The sequence below is a fragment of the Anomaloglossus baeobatrachus genome, chromosome 1, assembly GCF_048569485.1.
Source record: "Anomaloglossus baeobatrachus isolate aAnoBae1 chromosome 1, aAnoBae1.hap1, whole genome shotgun sequence".
NCBI classification, from domain to species: domain Eukaryota; kingdom Metazoa; phylum Chordata; class Amphibia; order Anura; family Aromobatidae; genus Anomaloglossus; species Anomaloglossus baeobatrachus.
Window position 1 is genome coordinate 258,752,357 of NC_134353.1, and position 22,594 is coordinate 258,774,950.

The 22,594-nt window shown below is 47.1% G+C and overlaps 1 protein-coding gene across 1 annotated transcript in view; it reads right to left on the minus strand.

Annotated features, from left to right (window-relative positions):
* LOC142311129 (uncharacterized) overlaps window positions 1-22,594 on the minus strand; it is a 237,355-nt gene that overhangs the window by 78,008 nt on the left and 136,753 nt on the right. The window contains exons 17-20 of the mRNA XM_075349272.1: window positions 19,617-19,661; window positions 9,918-9,962; window positions 5,814-5,891; window positions 5,296-5,319 (exon numbers count right to left, since the gene is read on the minus strand). Of these exons, the coding sequence (XP_075205387.1) occupies window positions 5,296-5,319; window positions 5,814-5,891; window positions 9,918-9,962; window positions 19,617-19,661 (192 nt within the window). The remainder of the gene's footprint in view (window positions 1-5,295; window positions 5,320-5,813; window positions 5,892-9,917; window positions 9,963-19,616; window positions 19,662-22,594) is intronic.

A 22,594-nucleotide genomic window follows, 5' to 3' on the forward strand; every position in this document is an offset into this window, starting at 1 on the left:
CAAACGCTGGGTTTCCTCCTTCTTAATGCTTTGCCAGGCCTTTACAGCCGCAGCCTTCAGGTCTTGCTTGTTTTTGTGGGTCCTTCCGTCTTAAGTCTGGATTTGAGCAAGTGAAATGCATGTTCAATTGGGTTAAGATCTGATGATTGACTTGGCCATTGCAAAATGTTCCACTTTTTTGCACCCATGAACTCCTGGGTAGCTTTGGCTGTATGCTTGAGGTCATTGTCCATCTGTACTATGAAGCGCCGTCCGATCAACTTTGCGGCATTTGGCTGAATCTGGGCTGAAAGTATATCCCGGTACACTTTAGAATTCATCCGGCTACTCTTGTCTGCTGTTATGTCATCAATAAACACAAGTGACCCAGTGCCATTGAAAGCCATGCATGCCCATGCCATCACGTTGCCTCCACCATGTTTTACAGAGGATGTGGTGTGCCTTGGATCGTGTGCCGTTCCCTTTCTTCTCCAAACTTATTTCTTCCCATCATTCTGGTACAGGTTGATCTTTGTCTCATCTGTCCATAGAATACTTTTCCAGAACTGAGCTGGCTTCATGAGGTGTTTTTCAGCAAATGTAACTCTGGCCTGTCTATTTTTGGAATTGATGAATGGTTTGCATCTAGATGTGAACCCTTTGTATTTACTTTCATGGAGTCTTCTCTTTACTGTTGACTTAGAGACAGATACACCTACTTCACTGAGAGTGTTCTGGACTTCAGTTGATGTTGTGAACGGGTTCTTCTTCACCAAAGAAAGTATGCGGCGATCATCCACCACTGTTGTCATCCGTGGACGCCCAGGCCTTTTAGAGTTCCCAAGCTCACCAGTCAATTCCTTTTTTCTCAGAATGTACCCGACTGTTGATTTTGTTACTCCAAGCATGTCTGCTATCTCTCTGATGGATGTTTTCTTTTTTTTCAGCCTCAGGATGTTCTGCTTCACCTCAATTGAGAGTTCCTTAGACCGCATGTTGTCTGGTCACAGCAACAGCTTCCAAATGCAAAACCACACACCTGTAATCAACACCAGACCTTTTAACTACTTCATTGATTACAGGTTAACGAGGGAGACGCCTTCAGAGTTAATTGCAGCCCTTAGAGTCCCTTGTCCAATTACTTTTGGTCCCTTGAAAAAGAGGAGGCTATGCATTACAGAGCTATGATTCCTAAACCCTTTCTCCGATTTGGATGTGAAAACTCTCATATTGCAGCTGGGAGTGTGCACTTTCAGCCCATATTATATATATAATTGTATTTCTGAACATGTTTTTGTAAACAGCTAAAATAACAAAACTTGTGTCACTGTCCAAATATTTCTGGACCTAACTGTAAATGTAAGTGATATATATTCAGATTCATTTACCCATCTCAATTATTACTAAGAAGTTTCTACAGGAAAGCTTATAGTAGGGAACATTTTAATATTGAGATACATTTAATAAATTAGAATTAAAGCAATCCTTATTAAATGTGACTATATCTATACCAGCGGTCTCTGCTCTGCTCTCACTTCTTCTGTGTCTGAGATTGGTGCTCCATTTCGTGAATTTCTTGTATTGCGGCAAGTATGAGCCACAGCTCCCCTGCCTTTGCATTGGTGTGAGATGGACCAGAGGCAATGATGACGGTGAGGTGTCCATTCCGCAGGAGAGTTGTAGTTCTCCCTTTCCATAATGCTCCTCGTGCCTTTACAGGAGGCATGAAGAAATGGAGTACTATATATCTCAGATGCCAAGGGAGAAGTGGCAGAATAGAGAAATGTATAGTCACAGTTAACACTAAGGAAGGAGGAGGGTTATTTTCTGGAGAACCTTTCAGCTCTAGTAAATAATTATGTTCCTCATAAGATAAGGACAGTAAACCATCATGTCTTGTAACACTTTGTTGTACAATTCCTCTGTTTCTTATGAATAAATTGACAACTGGGTTTAAGCCAGCCCTTTATAGGCTGACATTGTCCAATGGCTGGAAGAGGGAAGCATCTAACATCCAAGGTAAACTTCCAAGACAGAACTTGTGAGAGTAAAATGTCTTCTTCATTTATTTAGTTAAAACATATTCAGATAAATGTACTACAGCAACATACTCAGCGATGCTAAACCTATGCGTTTCAAACAACCTAGTTCACAATTATATGATGATTCAATGAATCAATTATTAAGAAATAGGTTGTTTGAAACGCATAGGTTTCAATATCGTAGAGTATGTTACTGTAGTCCATTTATCTGAATGTTTTAACTAAATAAATAAATAACTAAAAAAGAAACATTACTCTTACAAGGGCTAGATTGCGTGTCTTCGAAGTTTTCCTTGGACCTTCGATACTTCCTTCTTCCTCTTGTGACACCTGCGATCTGGCAGGTTTCTTGCACTGTGCATTAGTGGAACACTTATGGAGTTTATAATGGTTACAATATTCCTTTTTTCTTGTCTTTATTATCCAATGACTGGTGATATTTACAGATAGTTTTGGTCCCGCTGCATTGATAAGTGAAATGGAAATGTGGCACCTCTGAGGCTTCAGGCGCCACAGGGTACTGCACCCTGTACTACTTATCCCGGGTCCATGGAAGATCGGTACCGGTTCCACACACACGTACATATAGTCTCAGTGTGTTGCTCTCCCCAGTGGTGACCGGGCCAGAGTCGGGTCACAGTAGGGGGTCACTATAGTGATTGGGTTTACACCGCACCAGGGGCTCCCCTATCCACTGGAAATGGGACCCGGGGTCAGGGAGAAGCAACCACCAGGGAGAGTCAAGAGCACACAGTGGGAAAAGCAGGTTGACCTAGTGAGAGTAGTGAACCAGCCGGTGGCAGCGGTAGTGGGCAACAGCTTGGAACACACAACACAACTACAACAGAAGGAGAACAGCTACAGACAGAGCAGAGCGGACGTGCTGCGAGCAGCTCTGTGGGCCAAGGCAATCAACAGGGTCGCTGGGGAGAAGCAGGCGGCTGCTTCCACAGGACCAGCGCTTTTAGGGTACAGAACCCTAGGGCAGGCATACTTCACGTTGTCTACCGACTCTGCAAGGGTCGCAGGGAACAGCTAGAAAAGTCACCGGACCCATCCCACCAAGTCTGCAGCCAAATAGCATATAGGATCCAGGGCTGAGGTCCTCAACTGGCCCCACATCGGAACCACGCTATCAGCATACAGAACGGGACACTTTACTGACACCGGGATCCCCAAGTGCTTCACGCCACGGGGATCCAATACTTAGTGCATCAAAGGAGGAAGGGCCTATAGGCTGACACACACCAGACTTGACCTTTCACGGATCTGGCATCGGCTGGAGCTCATCGTAGCAGAGACCGGTACTCTGGGGCAGCTTCTGAACTACCTGTGTGTGTCTCTGCTTCTCCTTTACTGGCGCCTTCACCCAGAGCTGCGGCGCCAACGGGAACTACCATCACCCCCGTCTTTCCTCTATCATCCTCCCCAGGGTAATCCCGCTCCGCCTGTGGGGAGTAACACCATTTCGGCTGCAACCTTCACCATCAGCCCCGAAGAGCAGCAGCGGCGGCCCATCCCTGGCCGCGTACCACAAGTGGCGTCACGATCATAAAACCGTCACTACCACCCCAATCCTCCATCCTTCCTCCCATCCACCACCTTCTCTCCCTCCTGTATGTCTCACGAAACCGAGCCAGGCCAGCCCGTGATGACGCAGAGGATCTGCACCCCCCCACGGCCCGCCAACGTGTCGGGTAAACACCCCCTCGATCCCAGGGTATTACAGTAATGCCCAGTTGTCAATTTATTTCTATATTCTTAGAACAAAGAACAGAGGAACAACCCAATGAAGAGAGGTAATAGGAAGAGATGCTCTAGATTTGTTCTTCAATGAAGAACGCGAGCCTTTATTAAAATAGACAGAACAAGGATGGTGGTCCTCTATTTCTGTAAAAAAAAGTTATATTTTCTTCTTCAACAAGATTTAAGTTTAATTGTTCTCATAAAGCAAAGGAGATTCATATTCTTAAAGCGAATTTGTCACCAGGTTTTTGCTCGCCCATTTGAGAGCATCATAATGTAGAGACAGAGACCCTAATTCCAGCGATGTATCACTTTCTGGGCTGCTGGTACAGTTTTGATAAAATCACTGTTTTATCTGTTGCAGTTCTCTGAATGCTGAGCTCTTTATCAAAACTACAGCAAGCAGCCCAGTAAGTAACACATGGCTGGAATGAGGATCTCAGCCTCTACATTATGCTGCTCTCTCATTTAGTGTCAAAAACCTGGTGACAGATTCCCTTTAAAGGCCCCGTTACATGCTACGATATATCGGGCGATATGTCGTCGGGATCAAGGATTCCGTGACGCACATCCGGCATCGTTAGACATATCGTAGCAAGTGACAGCTACGAGCGACTGTTAACGAGCAAAAATACTCACCTTATCATTGCTCGTTGACACGTCGTTCATTTTCAAAATATCGGTCACATTCCTGGATGCAGGTTGTTTGTCATTCCTGAGGCAGCACACATCGCTCCGTGTGACACCTCGGGAACGACGAAGACAGCTTACCTGCGGCCGCCGGTAATGAGGAAGGAAGGAGGTGGGCAGGATGTTACATCCCGCTCATCTCCTCCCCTCCGCTTCTATTGGCCGGCCGTTGTGTGACGTCGCTGTGACGCCGAACGTCCCTCCCCCTTCAGGAAGAGGATGTTCGCCGCCCACAGCGAGATCGTTCGGGAGGTAAGTACGTGTGACAGGGGTGGCCGACTTTGAGCGACATGGGCAACAAATTGCCCGTGACACACCAACGATGGGGGCGGGTGCGATCACACGATAAATCGACGCGTGTAACGGGGCCTTTACTGTGCAAATGTAATATTTTTTTTAAATACATATCTTAGTAATTAAAATACGTAAACTACTCTCTATAGCACAGAGCTCCTGGCCCCAATGGGAAACATATTACTGTTCCATGTCTACCACCGGAATGCTATTAGTGTCTTCTTGTGTTATACATGGACCGTTAGGACCCTTCACATATGTTTATATCTATACCCTGTACAATTTATACTATGGTTACAGAATAGCACTGTAATTATCAGATCTGATTGGTTAGTATCAGTTACATCCCATACTATTGTCTGTGTTAGACTATTAACCCGTTAATTAATTACATCTAGGAAGGCAGCATGGTGGGTAACAGTGGTATTTAGTATATAGTGGATTTACAGTGATCAGTTCTTCCACATGACGGGATTATGAGCATGCAGACACACAGCACAGGGCCACGCGGGACATATAGGACCACTCCATGCAGGTTCATTACCGTGACTGTAATGGCAGTGATCCTCTGATGACAAGCCAGAGGGACGAGAAATAACAGTGTTTAGTATTACATCACACTATAACATAGCACAGCTTTTCTCTGCTCAGACAAATGTTGGATAATTACACAGCACAGCATTTAGTGATGCTGATATATGCGTACAGACGCCATTCTTTGGAGTTTTATCCCAGCGCTTGTTCCCAAGTGAGCCAGAATAAAACAGTAACTGCCATATATAAAATAGTTGTTACTCCTCAGACTAACTAGCATTGCAAGCCTGTAATAAATCATGTGTGAGCTCGGCAGATGATGTCAGGCAATAATCCAGGGAACATCTCTATATTACAGCCAGCCAACAGCATTCGAGAGACAGTAAAGGAGAATGAATGGTTTAAAGACTGCCAGAAAGTCAGCGTGATTAATGGACTCCACTTGATAAAGCTACTCATGAAAGGAAGCCCAGGTCTCCGCTGACTAATATCCCCTAATAGCCATACATTATCCCAGGACCTTCTTACCTGTAATGCTTCCTGAATATTTCCATTGTAATCTATGATTTCCGTTGCTCCTTGGTCACCCTTTTGCCCTGGGGGTCCCTGATTAATAAAAAAAAAGAAAAAGCAAACTTCATTTTGACCTATTTCTTCATTTTCTTGAAAAGTAGAGAATTCTTTTTTACCCACATTGCTTATTCTCGGTTCCAGGGCCCAATTTTGATATTACTTCTTTGTTTGCTTAGAGGTATTGAACTCATAGCATTTTAGGGGTTTTCCCAAAATCAAATATCTTAGGGGTACTTCTCACATAGCGAGATCGCTAGCGAGATCGCTGCTGAGTCACGTTTTTTGTGACGCAGCAGTGACCTCATTAGCGATCTCGCTGTGTGTGACACTGAGCAGCGATCTAGCCCCTGCTGCGAAATCGCTGCTCGTTACACACAGTGCTGGTTCATTTTTTGGGCGTTGCTCTCCCGCTGTGAAACACACATCGCTGTGTTTGACAGCGAGAGAGCAACGATCTGAATGTGCAGGGAGCTGGCATCTGGCAGCCTGCGGTAAGCTGTAACCAAGGTATATATCAGGTAACCAAGCGAAGCCATTTGCTTGGTTACCCAATATTTACCTTGGTTACTAGCATATGCCACTCTCAGGCTGCCAGTGGCGGCTACCTGCACACGTAGCCAGAGTACACATCGGGTAAATAAGCAAAGCGGTTTGCTTATTAACCCGATGTGTACTCTGGCTAGGAGTGCAGGGAGCCAGCGCTAAGCGGTGTGCGCTGGTAACCAAGGTAAATATCGGGTAACCAAGCGAAGTGCTTTGCTTGGTTACCCGATATTTACCTTAGTTACCAAGTGCAGCATCGCTTCCATGAGTCGCTGCTGGATTTGGGCTGGTCACTGGTTGCTGGTGAGATCTGCCTGATTTGACAGCTCATCAGCGACCATGTAGCGACGCACCAGCGATCCGGACCAGGTCATTTCACTGGTAGGATCGCTGGAGCGTCGATAAAGTGTGACGGTACCCTTACAGGTAGGTGACAAGTATCTAATCTGTAGGGGTCCTGCTGAAGCCCTCACTAATCATAAGAACGTGTTTGTGTCTTCCCCCAACAGCTAACAGTCCCATAGACAATGCAGATGCTGGACAGCAGGACAATTCAAACAGGACCCCCATATTTGTGATTGCTCGGGGTAGACACTTATCAGATATCCTGTGGATACCTGAAAACTTAAAGGATTTGTCCTCTTTCAGAAAACATTCTTCTATAACTAGCTGCAGTCATTAAAAAAAACAAACTGAGTATTAATGACTCTTCCTGCTGCCATGATGTCTTTTGTTTGTCTGCATCACTGCAGACAATCGGTGAGTTAAACAAATTGTACACACTGACTGGCTGCAGTGCTAATTTTGTGATGTCAGTGCGGCAGACAATCAGTGAGCTAAGCAAATAGTGCTCATTGATTGGCTGCAGTGCTGATGTCATGATGTTAGTGTTGCAGACAATCAGTGAGCTAAGCCAATAGTGCTCTCTAATTGGCTGCAGTGATGATATCATGATATCAGTGCTGCAAACAATCAGTGAGCTAAGTAAATCATACTCAATGATTGGCTGTAGTGCTGTTGTCATGATGTCAGACCTGCACACAAGAAACAGTGATTGTTATATAGCACCCAGGGATATGGGATACTCTGTTCCGGGCAGTGCAGGTTTTGGGGAAGTCACGGTGGTGGCCGTTACCCAGTTCTGTGCCCTGGGCCCTTTTTGTAATGGGGATATTTATAGGGGAGAATAAGATAATGTTCACCTGTGACACCACTTGCGGTGTTGCGGCTAAGTGTAGGAAGCCGCCGATGCAGAATGTCTCCTTGGGTTTCTTTTTTGTTGCCATTTTCTTGCGGGACTGGAGCACTTTGGGCACTTTCGGATCAGGTCACTGCCCCCTTCCGCCCGCGCTTACAGGAGTCATGGGCGGGGTTTCTTTTTGCGCCTTTTGGTCTGCTGTGGCGCAATTATTTCTCACAGCAAAATGGTGGCAGTTTTTCAAATAATAAAGTACAGTCTTTAAGGCACACGTCTCCCGGTTTGACTGGGTCCAGTTCAATCCTGTTCGTGACGCCAGGACTAAGGGTTGTAGCACCCAGGGATATGGGATACTCGGTTCCGGGCAGTACAAGTTTTCGGGGAAGTCACGGTGGTGGCCGTTACGCAGTACCGTGCCCTGGGCCCTTTTTGTAATGGGGATATTTACAGGGGAGAATAAGATAATGTTCACATGTGATGTCACTTGCGGTGTTGCGGCTAAGTGCAGGGAGCCGCCGCTGCAGAATGTCTCTACTAGGGCTGGTGGTATTGGCAGCTAGAATGGTAGATCCTCCGCAAGTAGGGTTTTGCCCCAGAGGGTGTATCGTGCAGTGGACGTCGGAAGAAGGTAGTCCACACAGGTGTTCAGTGCAACTGGTTTACTCACTGCTGGTAGATGTTGGACTGGTTGCCTGAGGCCGGCTGGTTTTGCCTCCAGGTTCCTTTCGTCCCAGTGCCAGTCTGGTTCTCTGGTACCTTCTTCCCCTGCACCTGTCTCTGGTAAATGGGTCCCTGTGGTATAGAACAACTGGGGATCCCTGTTCTGTGGTTTGTCTACTTCTGTCCGCCTGACGGTAGCGTGACCCCTGTGGCATTGGAGTCTATGGTCTTCTCCCCAGTTCTCCCTTTGCTACTGAGTCTTCGGATTCTTTTGGGTCAGCAAGGTCCTTGATGGTCCTCTTGCTGTGCAGGTTTAAACAGGTCGGCCTGAAGCTCTTTCTTGTCCTAGGGACTTGTACCCCGTCAGTGCGTAGTTCTGGGAGTACTCAACTGGCAACCACTTCTCCTGGGTACCATGTCACCGTCAAACCGATTCAGGACGTCGTTTTGCTTCCACCTTCACTCTTCGCCTGTCTGACACTCACTGACTACTCTCCACAGTCTGCCCCTTCCTCCTGTTCAACTAGTGGACTGGATTGGCTCTACCTCTAGGCGGCCATCCATTGGTCCCACCCTAGCTGGGTACCATTGTATGGGGGATTGTTGGGGAAAAACTGGGATTACCTGGGTTTTTGTTGGTACCGGCACTGAGGTTCTGGGTCCCTAAGGGGGTAGGCCCTGCATGCTTGTGGGGATGCAGAACCTTGTAGCATCCTGATGGTTTCAGGGGCGCTACAGTTACAGTAGGGAGAAGTTGACACTGGACTTGAAGAAGGTAAGTTGTACTCAGCTTGTTTTTTTTCATGACTACCTCATCTTATGGAAGAAAGTTTTCTGAAAGGGGACAACCACATAAGGGCATGTCATATCTCTTTTAAATGGCATCAGTGCTAAAGATGGTTCACCAATTCACTTGTATTATAAGATTAAATTAAAGGGAACCAATCACCAGGATTTCTGTATATAAGCTAAAGCCAGTGCTATACTGGCACTATCAGGCTGATTCTATACATTCCTGTAGTGGTCAACTCGGATGTTTAGGTTTTGAAATCCAAAAAAGTAAAGTTTAAAAAAATCGGCAGCTGCTTGAGTGGCAGTTGCAATAGAGCAGATAATATATTCATAGTTATCCCCTCCCTCTGTTAGAATTAGCATAAGTATTTTACAAACTATTCACTTTGTTGCAGGACCTGTGTGAGGTCATACCCATGTGACCTGGTATCCAGCTTTGTTGGCTGAGGCCCCGCCCCTTCTGGTCACATGGGTATGACCTCACACAGGTCCTGCAACAGACAAAGTGAGTCGTTTGTATAATACATATGCTAATTCTAACAGAAGGAGGGGATAACTATGAATATATTATCTGCTCCAGTGCAACTGTCACTCAATAAGCTGCTCATTTTATAAACTTCACTTTCTTGGATTTCAAAACCTAAACATCCGAGCTGCCCACTACAGGTGTGTATAGAATCAGCCTGATAGTGCCAATGTAGCACTGGCTTTAGCTTATATCTGAAAATGCTGTTGATTGGTTCCCTTTAATGAGGGAACCAACAAACTGGTCACACTGCAATAGCAAAGCATGAAAACACTGGGCCTGCCATGCTGTATAATACCAGTAACAGATCAAAATACGCAGTAACAAAAAGTCCACTTACTCTGGGTCCGATAGGGCCGGCATCTCCCCTGCCTCCAGAATCTCCCTAAAATGACAGAATATAGAATTTACCAAAAAAAGACTATTACAAGTCCAGGGTTTTGTTACTTCCATATTTTCATGCTACAGGTTGCAGGGAATAAAAGCTTCTGATCCATACAAGTAAAGCTACGATCAATGCCATGACTAGCATTACCACCTAATCGTGGATTAGGCATCTGTCTCTGATGTGTGAACATAGCTGAAGTGGTGGCTTCACGTCCTAATCCTGGGAACAGCTGAGACAGACAGAGAAGATGCTGCAGGGATGAGTCAGTGTCTCTGAGCGGAGTTCCTGTAAAAAATCCCTGGCCACCTGCGTGACTCTTGATTTGTGCTCTTCTGTCACTTGCGGCACCAAAGCCAATATAACATTCCCATTTCAGTAAATGAACGGTTCGAAATTGGACAATTTATGTTACAATGAAGCTGTGGAAACGCACACTTGTGAGTTAAGAAAGCTGTGGAGCTGTGTGTAATACAATGAAGATGTAAAGCAGGGAATTTAAGGAACAATAAAGCCGCGGAACTAGGAATTTGTGGGATAATAAAGTTGTGGAGCTCTGAAGTGTGGGATATTTAAGCCAAGGGTCTTTGAATTTGTGGAAAAATGAAGTAATCTGAAGTGATCTGAACTTGTGAGATAATTGTGAAGCCCCACAAGTGCAGTGTCGGTGCATTACCTTCAGGGACTCCACTCGGCTGGATCCTGTCACAGGTAGGAGATCTTCTATTTAGGATTGTCGTGACGCCACTCTCAGAATTGCGGTCAGTGGGGACCGCCACTGCAGATTAAGGGAGGCCTGGGGCTGATGGTGGGTGCAGTCAGTTGTAGTAGCCTCCTGAGAGTGAGGCAAGCCCCAGGACCCTGTGTAGGTGTGTAGAACCACAAGGCGCAGAATAACTCAACACAAGCAGAATGTCTTTCAGGGGTTTTACTCACTGTTGATGGCAGGGTGAGTAACCCGGGCGTAGCTGGGATGAACCAGGCTGGAACCAGGTATCCTTCAGGCTGACTGATGAGGGTGGCTACCGACTCGCCTTCCTTAGCCCTTCTGTGGTTTGTGGTAACCCCGACTTTTAGTCCCTATGGGGGTCACCCAGGGAAGTAGCTACTCCCCTCGTTTGTTTGCCGTTTGCTTGTCGCCTGGACCAGATCACTCCAGCTGCTTGCCTCCTGTGAACTATGGGCCCTAACTGTGGCTACGTGGCTGCGGCCTTTGGGGTGTTGTGGCGTGGGCTTTGAGGGCCCCACACCGGCAGGTTTAGCAAGGAAAGGTGGATCTATCCCCGCACCGGGATCTGCCGCCCGTTTGGGCCTGGTACTCCCTGACAGTCTCCGTACTTTCCACTACACTGCTCTCTCTCCAGCTGTGTGTGGGGTTCGGGCAGCACTACCAGGTGACCGTTCTCCCCCGTCGGTAGTCACTGCGCGGACGCTGTTAGACTGCAACAGCTCCAGGGGTCTGCTCCTGACGTCTGCTCTCCCTGGACTGCTGCACTAAACTGACTCACTGTTCCCTCCTCTCCTGTTCTTGCCTACGCCACCTAGCAACCAGGCTCTCTACCACACCCCTTGAGTGGAGATGGAGGCTTCGCCCCCTCCACTCCTCAAGTGGAGGTGAAGGCTTTTACCCCCTCCTGGGATCCCCAGGGGCCTCTCAAAGGTACATGTGTGAGACCTGATCACTATGCGCCTGTGTAGTCACACCTCGGTCAGCCTTCTGGATTACCTGTATTGTACTGTCCCCAGCATGGGTGCAGTACTCAGTGGTGCCTGACCAGGTCAGGGGCGCCACATTCCCCCTTAGTTATCACCAGCACGTCCTCGGGCTGCAAGACAACATTTTAAAATGCATAAAACATTAAAACATGGTAAAACATTTTAAAACCACCAGGTACCATACATCACCACCCTCCACCCACAAGTCCGTTAACCCACCCTAAACCCTTTCAGGAGGCAGGTCACCGGTTTCTTTTGGTAACCAGGTCTGGGCCATCCACTTCCCCAGACCTTTCCTCCAGTCTTCCTCTCCCGTTGGCCGCGCCTTCAGCCACTTCTGGCAGGATGTAGAGGCGGCTTTCATGGTCTAGTGGTCTTCAGGGCATACCTGGCCTGGTGAAGCCGCGCCTTCAGCCACTTCTGGCAGGATCCAGAGGCGGCCTTCACAGTTGGTGCTGACCAGGTACCCTCTTTGTGGTGGAGAGCCAGGCCCCATAAACAGGCATGCTCCCTGGTTGCAGGCGAGCCAAGGCCCCATAAACGGACGTGCTCCCTGGTTGCAGGCGAGCCAAGCCCCTAAACAGGCTGGCTCTGGTGGTGGTACCTCTGGGGTAACTATTTACACTGCGAGAGTTTGTGGCTATAGCCAGTTCATAGCCTTAAGGTTTATGGGTTTCTCACATTAGTTCATGTGGGCACATGCTTAAACTTGTCAACGTTGCAAACTGGTCAAACTTGTCAAACTGGTAACTTCTGTACTTCTTTCTTCACTTTACATAGATTCCTCCTTACCAGGGCTTGGGCCTGTAGGGCTGCGGCACCTGTTGTTTTCTCCATCTCTGTCTTTTCCTTCTTCTTCTGTATCTGTTTCTTTTTCTGTATCTGTTTCTTTTTCTGTATCTGTTTCTTTTTCTGTTGAGACAGCAGGTTCACTGTAGGGATTTCTGGGACATGGTGTAACATCCAATGCATACCATCCTCTTTCTCCTTGGTGCATGGTGAATTCCACTGAATCTCCCATCCGTAGGTTCCTTCCTGGATGTCCTCTGGGCAAATGGGCTCTAATGTCTCTTCTGTTAACAAAGATGCCTTCCTTCATACCAGGAGCTACTATGAAACCATATCCACTCTTCAAGCTGAAGTCTTCCACAACTCCATGACAAAGTGGACCTCTAACCTGGGATTTGGCCCTTCTCAGGAACCGTTTCTCTTCCAAGTCTCTGGCCATGACTTCGTTTTTCTGCTCTGGAGACTGCTGTGCAGGGAAAAGCTTGGTTCTGCTACGGCGCCGTGTCCTACGGGCTGGATTCTGCTGGGTTGTTACTTCACTGCCTGCAGGCCCCCAGGTGAGGTTTCTGGGCAACTCTTCTTCTTCATCCCAGCGGGAATACGGCAGCATCTCTGGCGCGGGGCATGGATCCACTGCTGATGGCTCCGGGGTCAGCTCCTCAGCTTCCTGGCCTCCTCTCCCCCTTAGTTCTTCAGAGCACTCCTGTTGTGGCAGCGCCGGGGATGGGTGGTCATCAGCAGGCCCGGGCGGGGGACTCTTTGACGTGGATATTGCCGGAATCCTCCTGGGGGTGTGCGGAGGGAGCAGATACCGATCCACCATCTCCTGTGGGAACTGGGCCTCTAAGTCAGCCTTCAGCTTCCAGTATGCGGGGTCCTCTCCTATCAGGGACTTCCTAGCAGGGACTTCCTTAGACTGGGGAGCGGTGTCTGCTCTGGCCTTGCGGGCCGGGGTAAACAGAGGTACATTCTTGTCTTGGCGGGCCGCGCCTGACATGGCGGCGGCCTGGTCTTGGCGGGCCGTGCCGGGTATGGCGGCGGCCTGGATCAGCGTCGCTGTGTCAATCAGGGTCGCAGCTGGAGTCTTAGCGGGCATCGCTACTGTGGCCGGTTCTTGGCGGGCCGGGCAGGGCATCGCTGCGGCGGCCTGAATTGGCGTCGCAGCTGCGATGGGATCTGTGCAGGCTGGGCTGGGCGTCGCTGCAGCGATCGGAGCTTGGCGGGCCGCACCTGGCGTGGCTGCGGCCTGGTTCAGCACCTCGCCTGCGGCGTGGATGAGCGTCGCTGCTGCGGTGGGGTCTTTGCGGGCCGGGCCTAGCATGGCGGCGGCCTGGGTCAGCGTCACACCTGCGGCATGGATGAGGGTCGCGGCGGCTGCCGGATCTTTGCGGGCCGGGCAAGGCATCGCTGCGGCGGCCTGGGCTTGGCGGGCCGGGCAGGGCATCGCTGCGGCGGCCTGGTCCTGGCGGGCCGCACCTGGCGTGGCTGCGGCCTGGTTCAGCGTCGCCGCGCCGGGCGCCTCCTCAGGGACCGCGGGCGTGGCAGCAGGGGTCGGGGCACTCGCGCTGGCAGGGGCAACACTGGACTCACCCATCGGTGGTATCGTCGGGGTCTGAGTCGTCGCCGTCCGGTCTGGCACTCGTCGTGCGGTTCCCCTCTCATAGGCCTGAACCGCTGCAGCCATCTCCAGAAGCTCCGTGCGTTCCTCTCTGATCTGCTCTACGACCCGGGTCTCCAGTCGGTCGCAGAACTGGGCAAGCTCCCGATACCACCAGGCAGCGGAGCCTGGTTCTGGGTTTCTGCGTTCAGACGCCATTTCCTCTGCGCCTTCTTCTGCACGATTTCCCAGCAGTGGACTCGTCGCTGCCTCCAGTAGCAGGCTCTTCAGTTTCTGCTCTGCCTCTTCCAGCAGCAGCCTTCTGGCTCCCTTTCTGTCCCGACGTCTCTGAACGCCTCCGCTCTCTTCACTTGCGAGGTCAGGACTCTGCAGGGGATCTCTGGGTAGCCACACCTCTTCGTGGGCGGTAACTTCTCCCAGCGCGGGCTGCTGTTGTTTTTCAGCGCGCTTTTCATGGTGGCAATATGGCGGCGCTTCCAATTTTCCAAGCGGACCGCCCAGGCACATGGTCACCTGTCTGGACAGGTCTAGTCCTTATCCTGTTCGTGACGCCAGATGTGAAGCCCCACAAGTGCAGTGTCGGTGCATTACCTTCAGGGACTCCACTCGGCTGGATCCTGTCACAGGTAGGAGATCTTCTATTTAGGATTGTCGTGACGCCACTCTCAGAATTGCGGTCAGTGGGGACCGCCACTGCAGATTAAGGGAGGCCTGGGGCTGATGGTGGGTGCAGTCAGTTGTAGTAGCCTCCTGAGAGTGAGGCAAGCCCCAGGACCCTGTGTAGGTGTGTAGAACCACAAGGCGCAGAATAACTCAACACAAGCAGAATGTCTTTCAGGGGTTTTACTCACTGTTGATGGCAGGGTGAGTAACCCGGGCGTAGCTGGGATGAACCAGGCTGGAACCAGGTATCCTTCAGGCTGACTGATGAGGGTGGCTACCGACTCGCCTTCCTTAGCCCTTCTGTGGTTTGTGGTAACCCCGACTTTTAGTCCCTATGGGGGTCACCCAGGGAAGTAGCTGCTCCCCTCGTTTGTTTGCCGTTTGCTTGTCTCCTGGACCAGATCACTCCAGCTGCTTGCCTCCTGTGAACTATGGGCCCTAACTGTGGCTACGTGGCTGCGGCCTTTGGGGTGTTGTGGCGTGGGCTTTGAGGGCCCCACACCGGCAGGTTTAGCAAGGAAAGGTGGATCTATCCCCGCACCGGGATCTGCCGCCCGTTTGGGCCTGGTACTCCCTGACAGTCTCCGTACTTTCCACTACACTGCTCTCTCTCCAGCTGTGTGTGGGGTTCGGGCAGCACTACCAGGTGACCGTTCTCCCCCGTCGGTAGTCACTGCGCGGACGCTGTTAGACTGCAACAGCTCCAGGGGTCTGCTCCTGACGTCTGCTCTCCCTGGACTGCTGCACTAAACTGACTCACTGTTCCCTCCTCTCCTGTTCTTGCCTACGCCACCTAGCAACCAGGCTCTCTACCACACCCCTTGAGTGGAGATGGAGGCTTCGCCCCCTCCACTCCTCAAGTGGAGGTGAAGGCTTTTACCCCCTCCTGGGATCCCCAGGGGTCCTCTCAAAGGTACATGTGTGAGACCTGATCACTATGTGCCTGTGTAGTCACACCTCGGTCAGCCTTCTGGATTACCTGTATTGTACTGTCCCCAGCATGGGTGCAGTACTCAGTGGTGCCTGACCAGGTCAGGGGCGCCACATAATGATAAGATGAACTCTGAATTTGTGAGAAGAATGAAATTGTGGAAATATGAACTTGTGGAACAATATAGCTGTTATGCTATGACCTTGTGAGGTAATAAAGTTGTTCAGCTCTGATCTTGTGGTACAATAAATCTAGGTAGCTCTAAACTTGAGAGATGATAAAGGTATATACATGTATGAACTTTATCAAACAATGAATGTGAGTAGCTGAGCACATTAAAGCTGTGATCTTGTCAGACAACACGCTATTGTGCTGTGAGTAGTGATGAGCGAGCTCTACCATGCTCGGGTGCTTCGTACTCCTAACGAGCAGTTGAATCCTTGCACGGGCACAACTCGAGTACCCGAGTATAATGGAAATCAATGGGTAACTCGAGTATTTCAGGAGGATCTTCTGAAAAAATGCTCAAGTTACCCATTAACTTCCATTATACTCGGTACACAAGTTCACCCCGTCCAAGCGTCCAACTGCTTGTTTCGAGCACTGAGCACCCAAGTATGGTAGTGCTCGCTCATCACTAGCTGTGAGCTTGTGGAACAAGTAATTTAGAACTGTAAACATCCGTTATAGTCACATTAATTCATGGTCTCGTCTTTGCACTGGACTTTCTAGAAATATACTAATCCTTCAAATTAAGTAAAATCTCATTACCAAACCAAATGCTCTGATGAACATATGTTCTGCTGAATTAAACGCTGGAAAAATTTATATTATTAAGAGAATGCAGGAACCTAATGGGATGGATCTGTGCCAAGAAGCTATTGTTATTCATCTGAGACACGATTCCTGATTAATAGCATTATCTTTATTTTTTTTCAATATTCTTGCATTACAATCTAACAAGGTATGTTTGTGCTTTGTGTATATGACTATATCTTGATTTAGGTGCCTAGTTCATTTTCTGTGTACTGGTTTCAGATATGGCCATGATAAGTATATATATATAGTCTTATCACTTTCTGTGCTGGTTACATAATATACTCAATTTGTCTGGTGGTTCTGATAATTGATATGCTTTTTGAATTTCTCTGCTGGGGATGGTAAAAACCTTGAAGAGGTGGTTCACTATTCTGCAATAGTGGCCACATCTCTGTAAAACTGATAGGGAAGGCTTTTTCTAAATACCTTGTTCAGCCAATTCTGCCTCTGAGCGGCACTATTGCGGTCCACTCATCCCCATTAAGTGATACGCCCTGGGCTACGTGACCTCTGAGATCTGATGACGTCAGGTCAACTTCCAGTTGACCTGACATCACGGCGGCGGTTGCCAGTCTCCCTGAGTGACTATGCTGTGAGTAGAGTTTCACCGCTCATCACAGCCCAGCATCACTCTTGCTTGCGGCGCTCTGCAGGAAAAGACAGCGTGTGTGACATGCTGTGCTGTGATGCTGGGCTGTGATGAGCAATGAAATGCCGCCCACAGCCCAGTCACTCAAGAAGACTGGGACTGGCCTCGGGGATGTCAGGTCAATTGAAAGTTGATGTGATATCACCGGATCTCAGCGGTCACGGAGCCCAGGAGGTCACTTCATGGGGATGAGCAGACCACACTAGAGGCAGAATTGGCTGAACAAGGTTCATTAAAATCCCCAACAGAAAAATTCAAAAAGCATATCAGTTATCCTGTACACACTCATAGTAAATTAGTGTGTAATATATACTAGTGGTTATATTTTCATTGGGATGTGCCATACTAATTATATAGTTCAGTCAATATAGTTTGTAAGTACAAGATGCATAAATGAAATCCACTTTTTATAGAAAAAAATTCGAGTTGATGCATATGCACTTATATTTAATGTTATGTTGTTATTGGTTCTTATACAACTGGCTCTTTCACATCAAAAGGGGACACGTCAGAAGAGGGCTTCTGTGCATGAATATATGGGCCCTTTGCAGTCCAATAGCTCATCATAATGCACAATTGCACCTACTACTTTGTGGGTCCTTGTTCTACATATGTAAATTGCCGGAGAGGGGCAGTAGTGGGCGAGGGTCATGGCGGACTTCAACCCACCCCGACGCAGTACAGACACAGGGGGCAGAGTGCAATAGGAGTTATGTGGTGTACTCGTGGTGATACCTGCTGGCTGCTGATCGTCTGGGTCCTGTTCTCTTCTATGGGCCTTATGCCGAGCACGGACAGGTAAGGAGACAGACACCTGGTAACATTTGGTTCACTTTGCTAAATAACTTGCTGGCAAATAGTTTCAAACGGTTCACAACAGACTTGTCATCATCATTATCTTTCAGATACTTTAACTCCAACATCTGGCTCGGCTTTGCAGGGACAGCCGTAATGGGGCGACTTAACCTTAAGCTTCTTCGGACCCACTGCTGCATGTCCTGTTATGTCCTGCTGCAATAGAGCCCCTTCTGACAACTTCGCTTCTCTTCTTCATTCTGTCCTGTCTCTCTAGCAGGGACCAGGGGATGGCGAAGTTATGGGCTTCCTTCAATGCTTAAAGCCTATCTCTGTCACCTCCACCCTTCTGTACTCCACTCTGTTCTTCTGTCACTCCTGGACTTCTCTCTTTTTGATAGGCACTCTTTCACAGCCTTTCCCCATCTCACTGAACCAGGAAGTTCCTTCCCCTATATCTTTCCTGTGCTGGTGAGCCACCCTCTCACTTAACCCTCGCTGCCCTGTCATCTCCCAGTCCATCCCTTCTCTCTGAGGGACCCAGGACCCATGACCTCTGGTGGCAGTCGGCCGTATTACACAGGGGGAGGAATATACATTAATGCAAGACAGTTTACAAAAATACAACACATTACTACAAGGCAGTTACACAAATACACTACAGTTCCATTAATCACCAACAGGGAAGTGGGGGCGATAGCGCACTGGTCACCCTATTACACATACATAACACATTCTAAGGCCTCACTCCCACTTGCGTATAAAATGGATGAGTGCAATGTGAGAAAAATATCGCATTGCACTCAAACCCATGGTATTCAATGAGTCAGTGCTGATCTGCGAGTTTTTCCTCAGTTGCAATCAACCTTAAAAAAAATGGAAGCATGCTGCGTGTGATTATGGTTTGAGATTTGCCAATACAAGTCTATGGGTGCGAGAAAAAAATTGGTCGTCACACGGACCATCCATATGATGTTCACTTTTTACGGATACTTTACTACTCTGTACCATAAAATACTGTAAATGGTAAGTACAATAATAGTTGCTGAGTAAAATAAAACTGCATGTCATATGGATGTCATATGGATGCTAGGCAAGAAAAACAAACAAACATACGCACACTCGCATGACTTATAGAATACCATACGGATTCCCCTATTCTGGATGAGAATGGGGACGACTTTTTATATGCAAGTGTGATCGAGCCCTTACTCGTATAGTTTATACTTAATTCGCAGAACATAGGTCTGTTTAATTTATATCTGGGCACATTTAGCTTAAATGACACACATGACAAATAATCCCACATTATCACGTCTCATCAATATATACAATATGTAAGTAACATCTAATGAAAATGATGGTATCGGGAAATGTATTCCATTTGTTGCACAGACTTATTTTACTCATGATTCTAAATTTTTCTTCTTTTTGTTCTTGTTCTTGATAGTAAAAAATATTTTCAAAAGAAAAATACCATAAAATTGAGTTGATGATCGTCACATCTTCTTTTCATGCTCATGCCACTAGATGGAGCCATAGTACAGGATAGAAATACACAGAAGAGACCGAACCATTTACAGTTCAGGTTGTTAATTTCATTCCAATAAACATATGGTTATTCTATTAAGTATGACACAAAAATGCTGTCACAAAAAAAATAAACCTACTGACCTTTGACCCTTTTGGGCCTCTATTTCCAGGTTCACCAGTTTCTCCCTGGAGCATGCAAAATTCAGAAAATCAAGCATAGATTGAGATTATAATAGCAGCAGAGGAGTAAACTAGTTATAGATCTGAGAAATACAGTTCAACATGCTAGAAAGGGTTAAAAGTGAATGTACGTATACCTGAGTCAGAGGTACAGTGTTATATGTATAGGTAATATGCCCGTCATGCAAGTCAGCACTATGGATTAGTGGATGGTCATAGCGTTCACAATGGCCATGTGTGAGGTCGGAGTGGCTGTCCAATGAATCCATAATTCAACCATCCATGAAGTCAGTGATGTAATGGGCTTCACGAATCTCAATTACGTTGTTTCCTCACCTCGGTTTAATGGCACTTTCACCTTATATTCTGCACCACTTTTACAATGATAAGACTTTTTTGGATATCATCTAATTATTCAGTCCCTAGTGTACGATCCCTACATTTTTAGTGCCTTTATACATGTAAAACTAGACGATAGTAAAACCGCTGGAGATAATAAGACAGATAAACATAAGTATAGTGATATAGTTTCATAAAATTACAGAATAACGCCATGGTCGTATAGGAATTTATCATGATTGCCATGAAGTTTGTTAGAGTGATTTGAGTCTGACCCTTACTTAAAGGAGTATTATCATCTCCAAGATCCTATCCCAAAATGTAGTAGGTGTAATAATAATAATATTAGCAAATACCTCTAAATAGAAATGTATTATAGTTCTCCTTATTCACGATGTCAAGTATTGCAGAACCTCAGGTATCCATGTTTATGACCAGGGGCGTAACACCCGCAGTCGCAGAGGTCGCCATCACGACCGAGTCCGGCGCTCACCCTGCAGAGAAGCAGCTGGTTCCTCTCAGTGAACTATGGGAGTGCATTATAATTCATGGAGGACTATGAGGGCTGCATTATAATACATGCAGGACTACGGGGGCTGCATTATAACATATGGAGGACTATGTGGTGCAGTATAATATATGGAGGACTATGGGGTGCAGTATAATATATGGCAGACTATGGGGTGCATTATTATATATGGAGAACCATGGGGTGAATTATAATAAATGGAGGACTATGGAAGTTGCATTATAATAATATGGTGGGCTATGAGGACTACTTTATACATGGAGGACTATGGGAAATGCATTATAATACATGGAGGACTATGGTGGTGCATTATAATATATGAAGGGTTATGTGGGACCCTTTATACGATATGGAAGGTTATGTGGGGGCCATTATTGTATTTGGCGAACCATATACGAGGTGGGACAAAGATACAAGCATGGGATAGGAAAGTTTTCTGCTGAGGGAAAGAGGCTCTTTGCCAGAGCGCCCAGCTTTCCCATGATCTGCTATACATCTTCTCTCAGCATCCAGCTTTCCCATGCTCTACTATGAGAAAGCTGGGTGCTGAGGGAAACATGTATAGCAGAGCATGGGGAAGCTGAGTGTTGAAGACAAGATGAATATCAGAACATAGGAAAGCTGGGTGCTGATAGAAAGAAGGACTTCAGATCATGTGAAACCTGGGTGCTGAGGGAAGCAGCCAAGTGTTAGCGTCATTATCCCGCAAGCCGAGTGTCAGCGTAATTATCCTGTACCTTGAGTGTCGGTGCACATGGGGGGGGGCAGGTCCAACTTTTCACTGGGCCCCATAAAACTCTAGTTACGCCACTGGATTCGAACACTAGCAACTAACTAACTGTCACTAATATGCATGGTTATAACCATGGATTCATAAGGTCTTGCAATGCCCTTCACATGATGTAAGCGACATACTGAATCAGAAGAACTAGACTACATTTTTCATTGGAGGTATTTGCTAATATTTTTATTATTACACCTACTACTTATTGGGATAGGGTCTTGGAAATGGGAATACCCCTTTAAGCCTTAAAGGGGTTTTCCCACTAACAAAATTCATTTTAATCAATAGAACTTGGAATAATAATAATTCCTGCAATTGGATGTGTTTAAAAAAAATGTTCCTGTGCTGAGATAATCTTTTATATGTTTCCCTGCTATGTACTGTGTAATGGCCGTGTCTGACCATACAGGGACATGGTCTGATCATACCACAGATCCTGGATCGGGGAGAAAGTAAAAGAGAGTATACAAACATTACAGCAGGGGATCAAAGATGATTATTTTTGTGAGGTAAAACATTTCCCTGCCTGTTTTTAAAAAATGTTTTACCTCAAAGAAATAATTTTTTGCTATTCCGTGCTGTAACATACTTTTTTACTTTCCTCCCTGCCCAGGAGATGTGGTATGATTAGACTATGTTTCTGTACAGTCAGACACAGCCATCACACAGTACATAGCAGGGACATATACCGTATATAAAATTATCTCAGCACAGGAACTTTTTTATTAATCCCATCCAATTGTGGAAATTATTGCAATTCCAAGATCTATTGATTAAAATGATTTTTTTTAGTGGGAAAACCTCTTTAACAGTTGCCTGAATATTCTTGTTGTGGGTTTAGCCTGCTTGGAGACAGTTAATACGCATTCAAGACAGCGTGCCTCACTATTGGATAGAGTGTTTTATTAATAGAAATATCAAATTAGGTGGGTTTAACATAGCGTCATGATTCATTATGCTTTCTATACCAATCTGGAATGTGCTTATTGACTAAATATAAATAAATACACTTCCCTGATGGAGTACATACAGGGTCGTGAAAGTCTATATCACCCTTTCTACTGGATAAGCGTACAATCTGACTGACTGACAGCTGGCTCAGCATTGCATCAGTAAAGAACCGGCTGTCAGTCAGTGCCAGAGCATGGTTACGGCCTTTGCTCACAAGGTACTGTGCAGTGACTGAAATGAAGTTGGCTACGGCTCTTTGACTGAAAGCCCAATACTGCCGGTAGGAATAAAGTTAATTTCCTCCCCATAGCGAGGCTCTCTGAGTCGCAGGTCGGC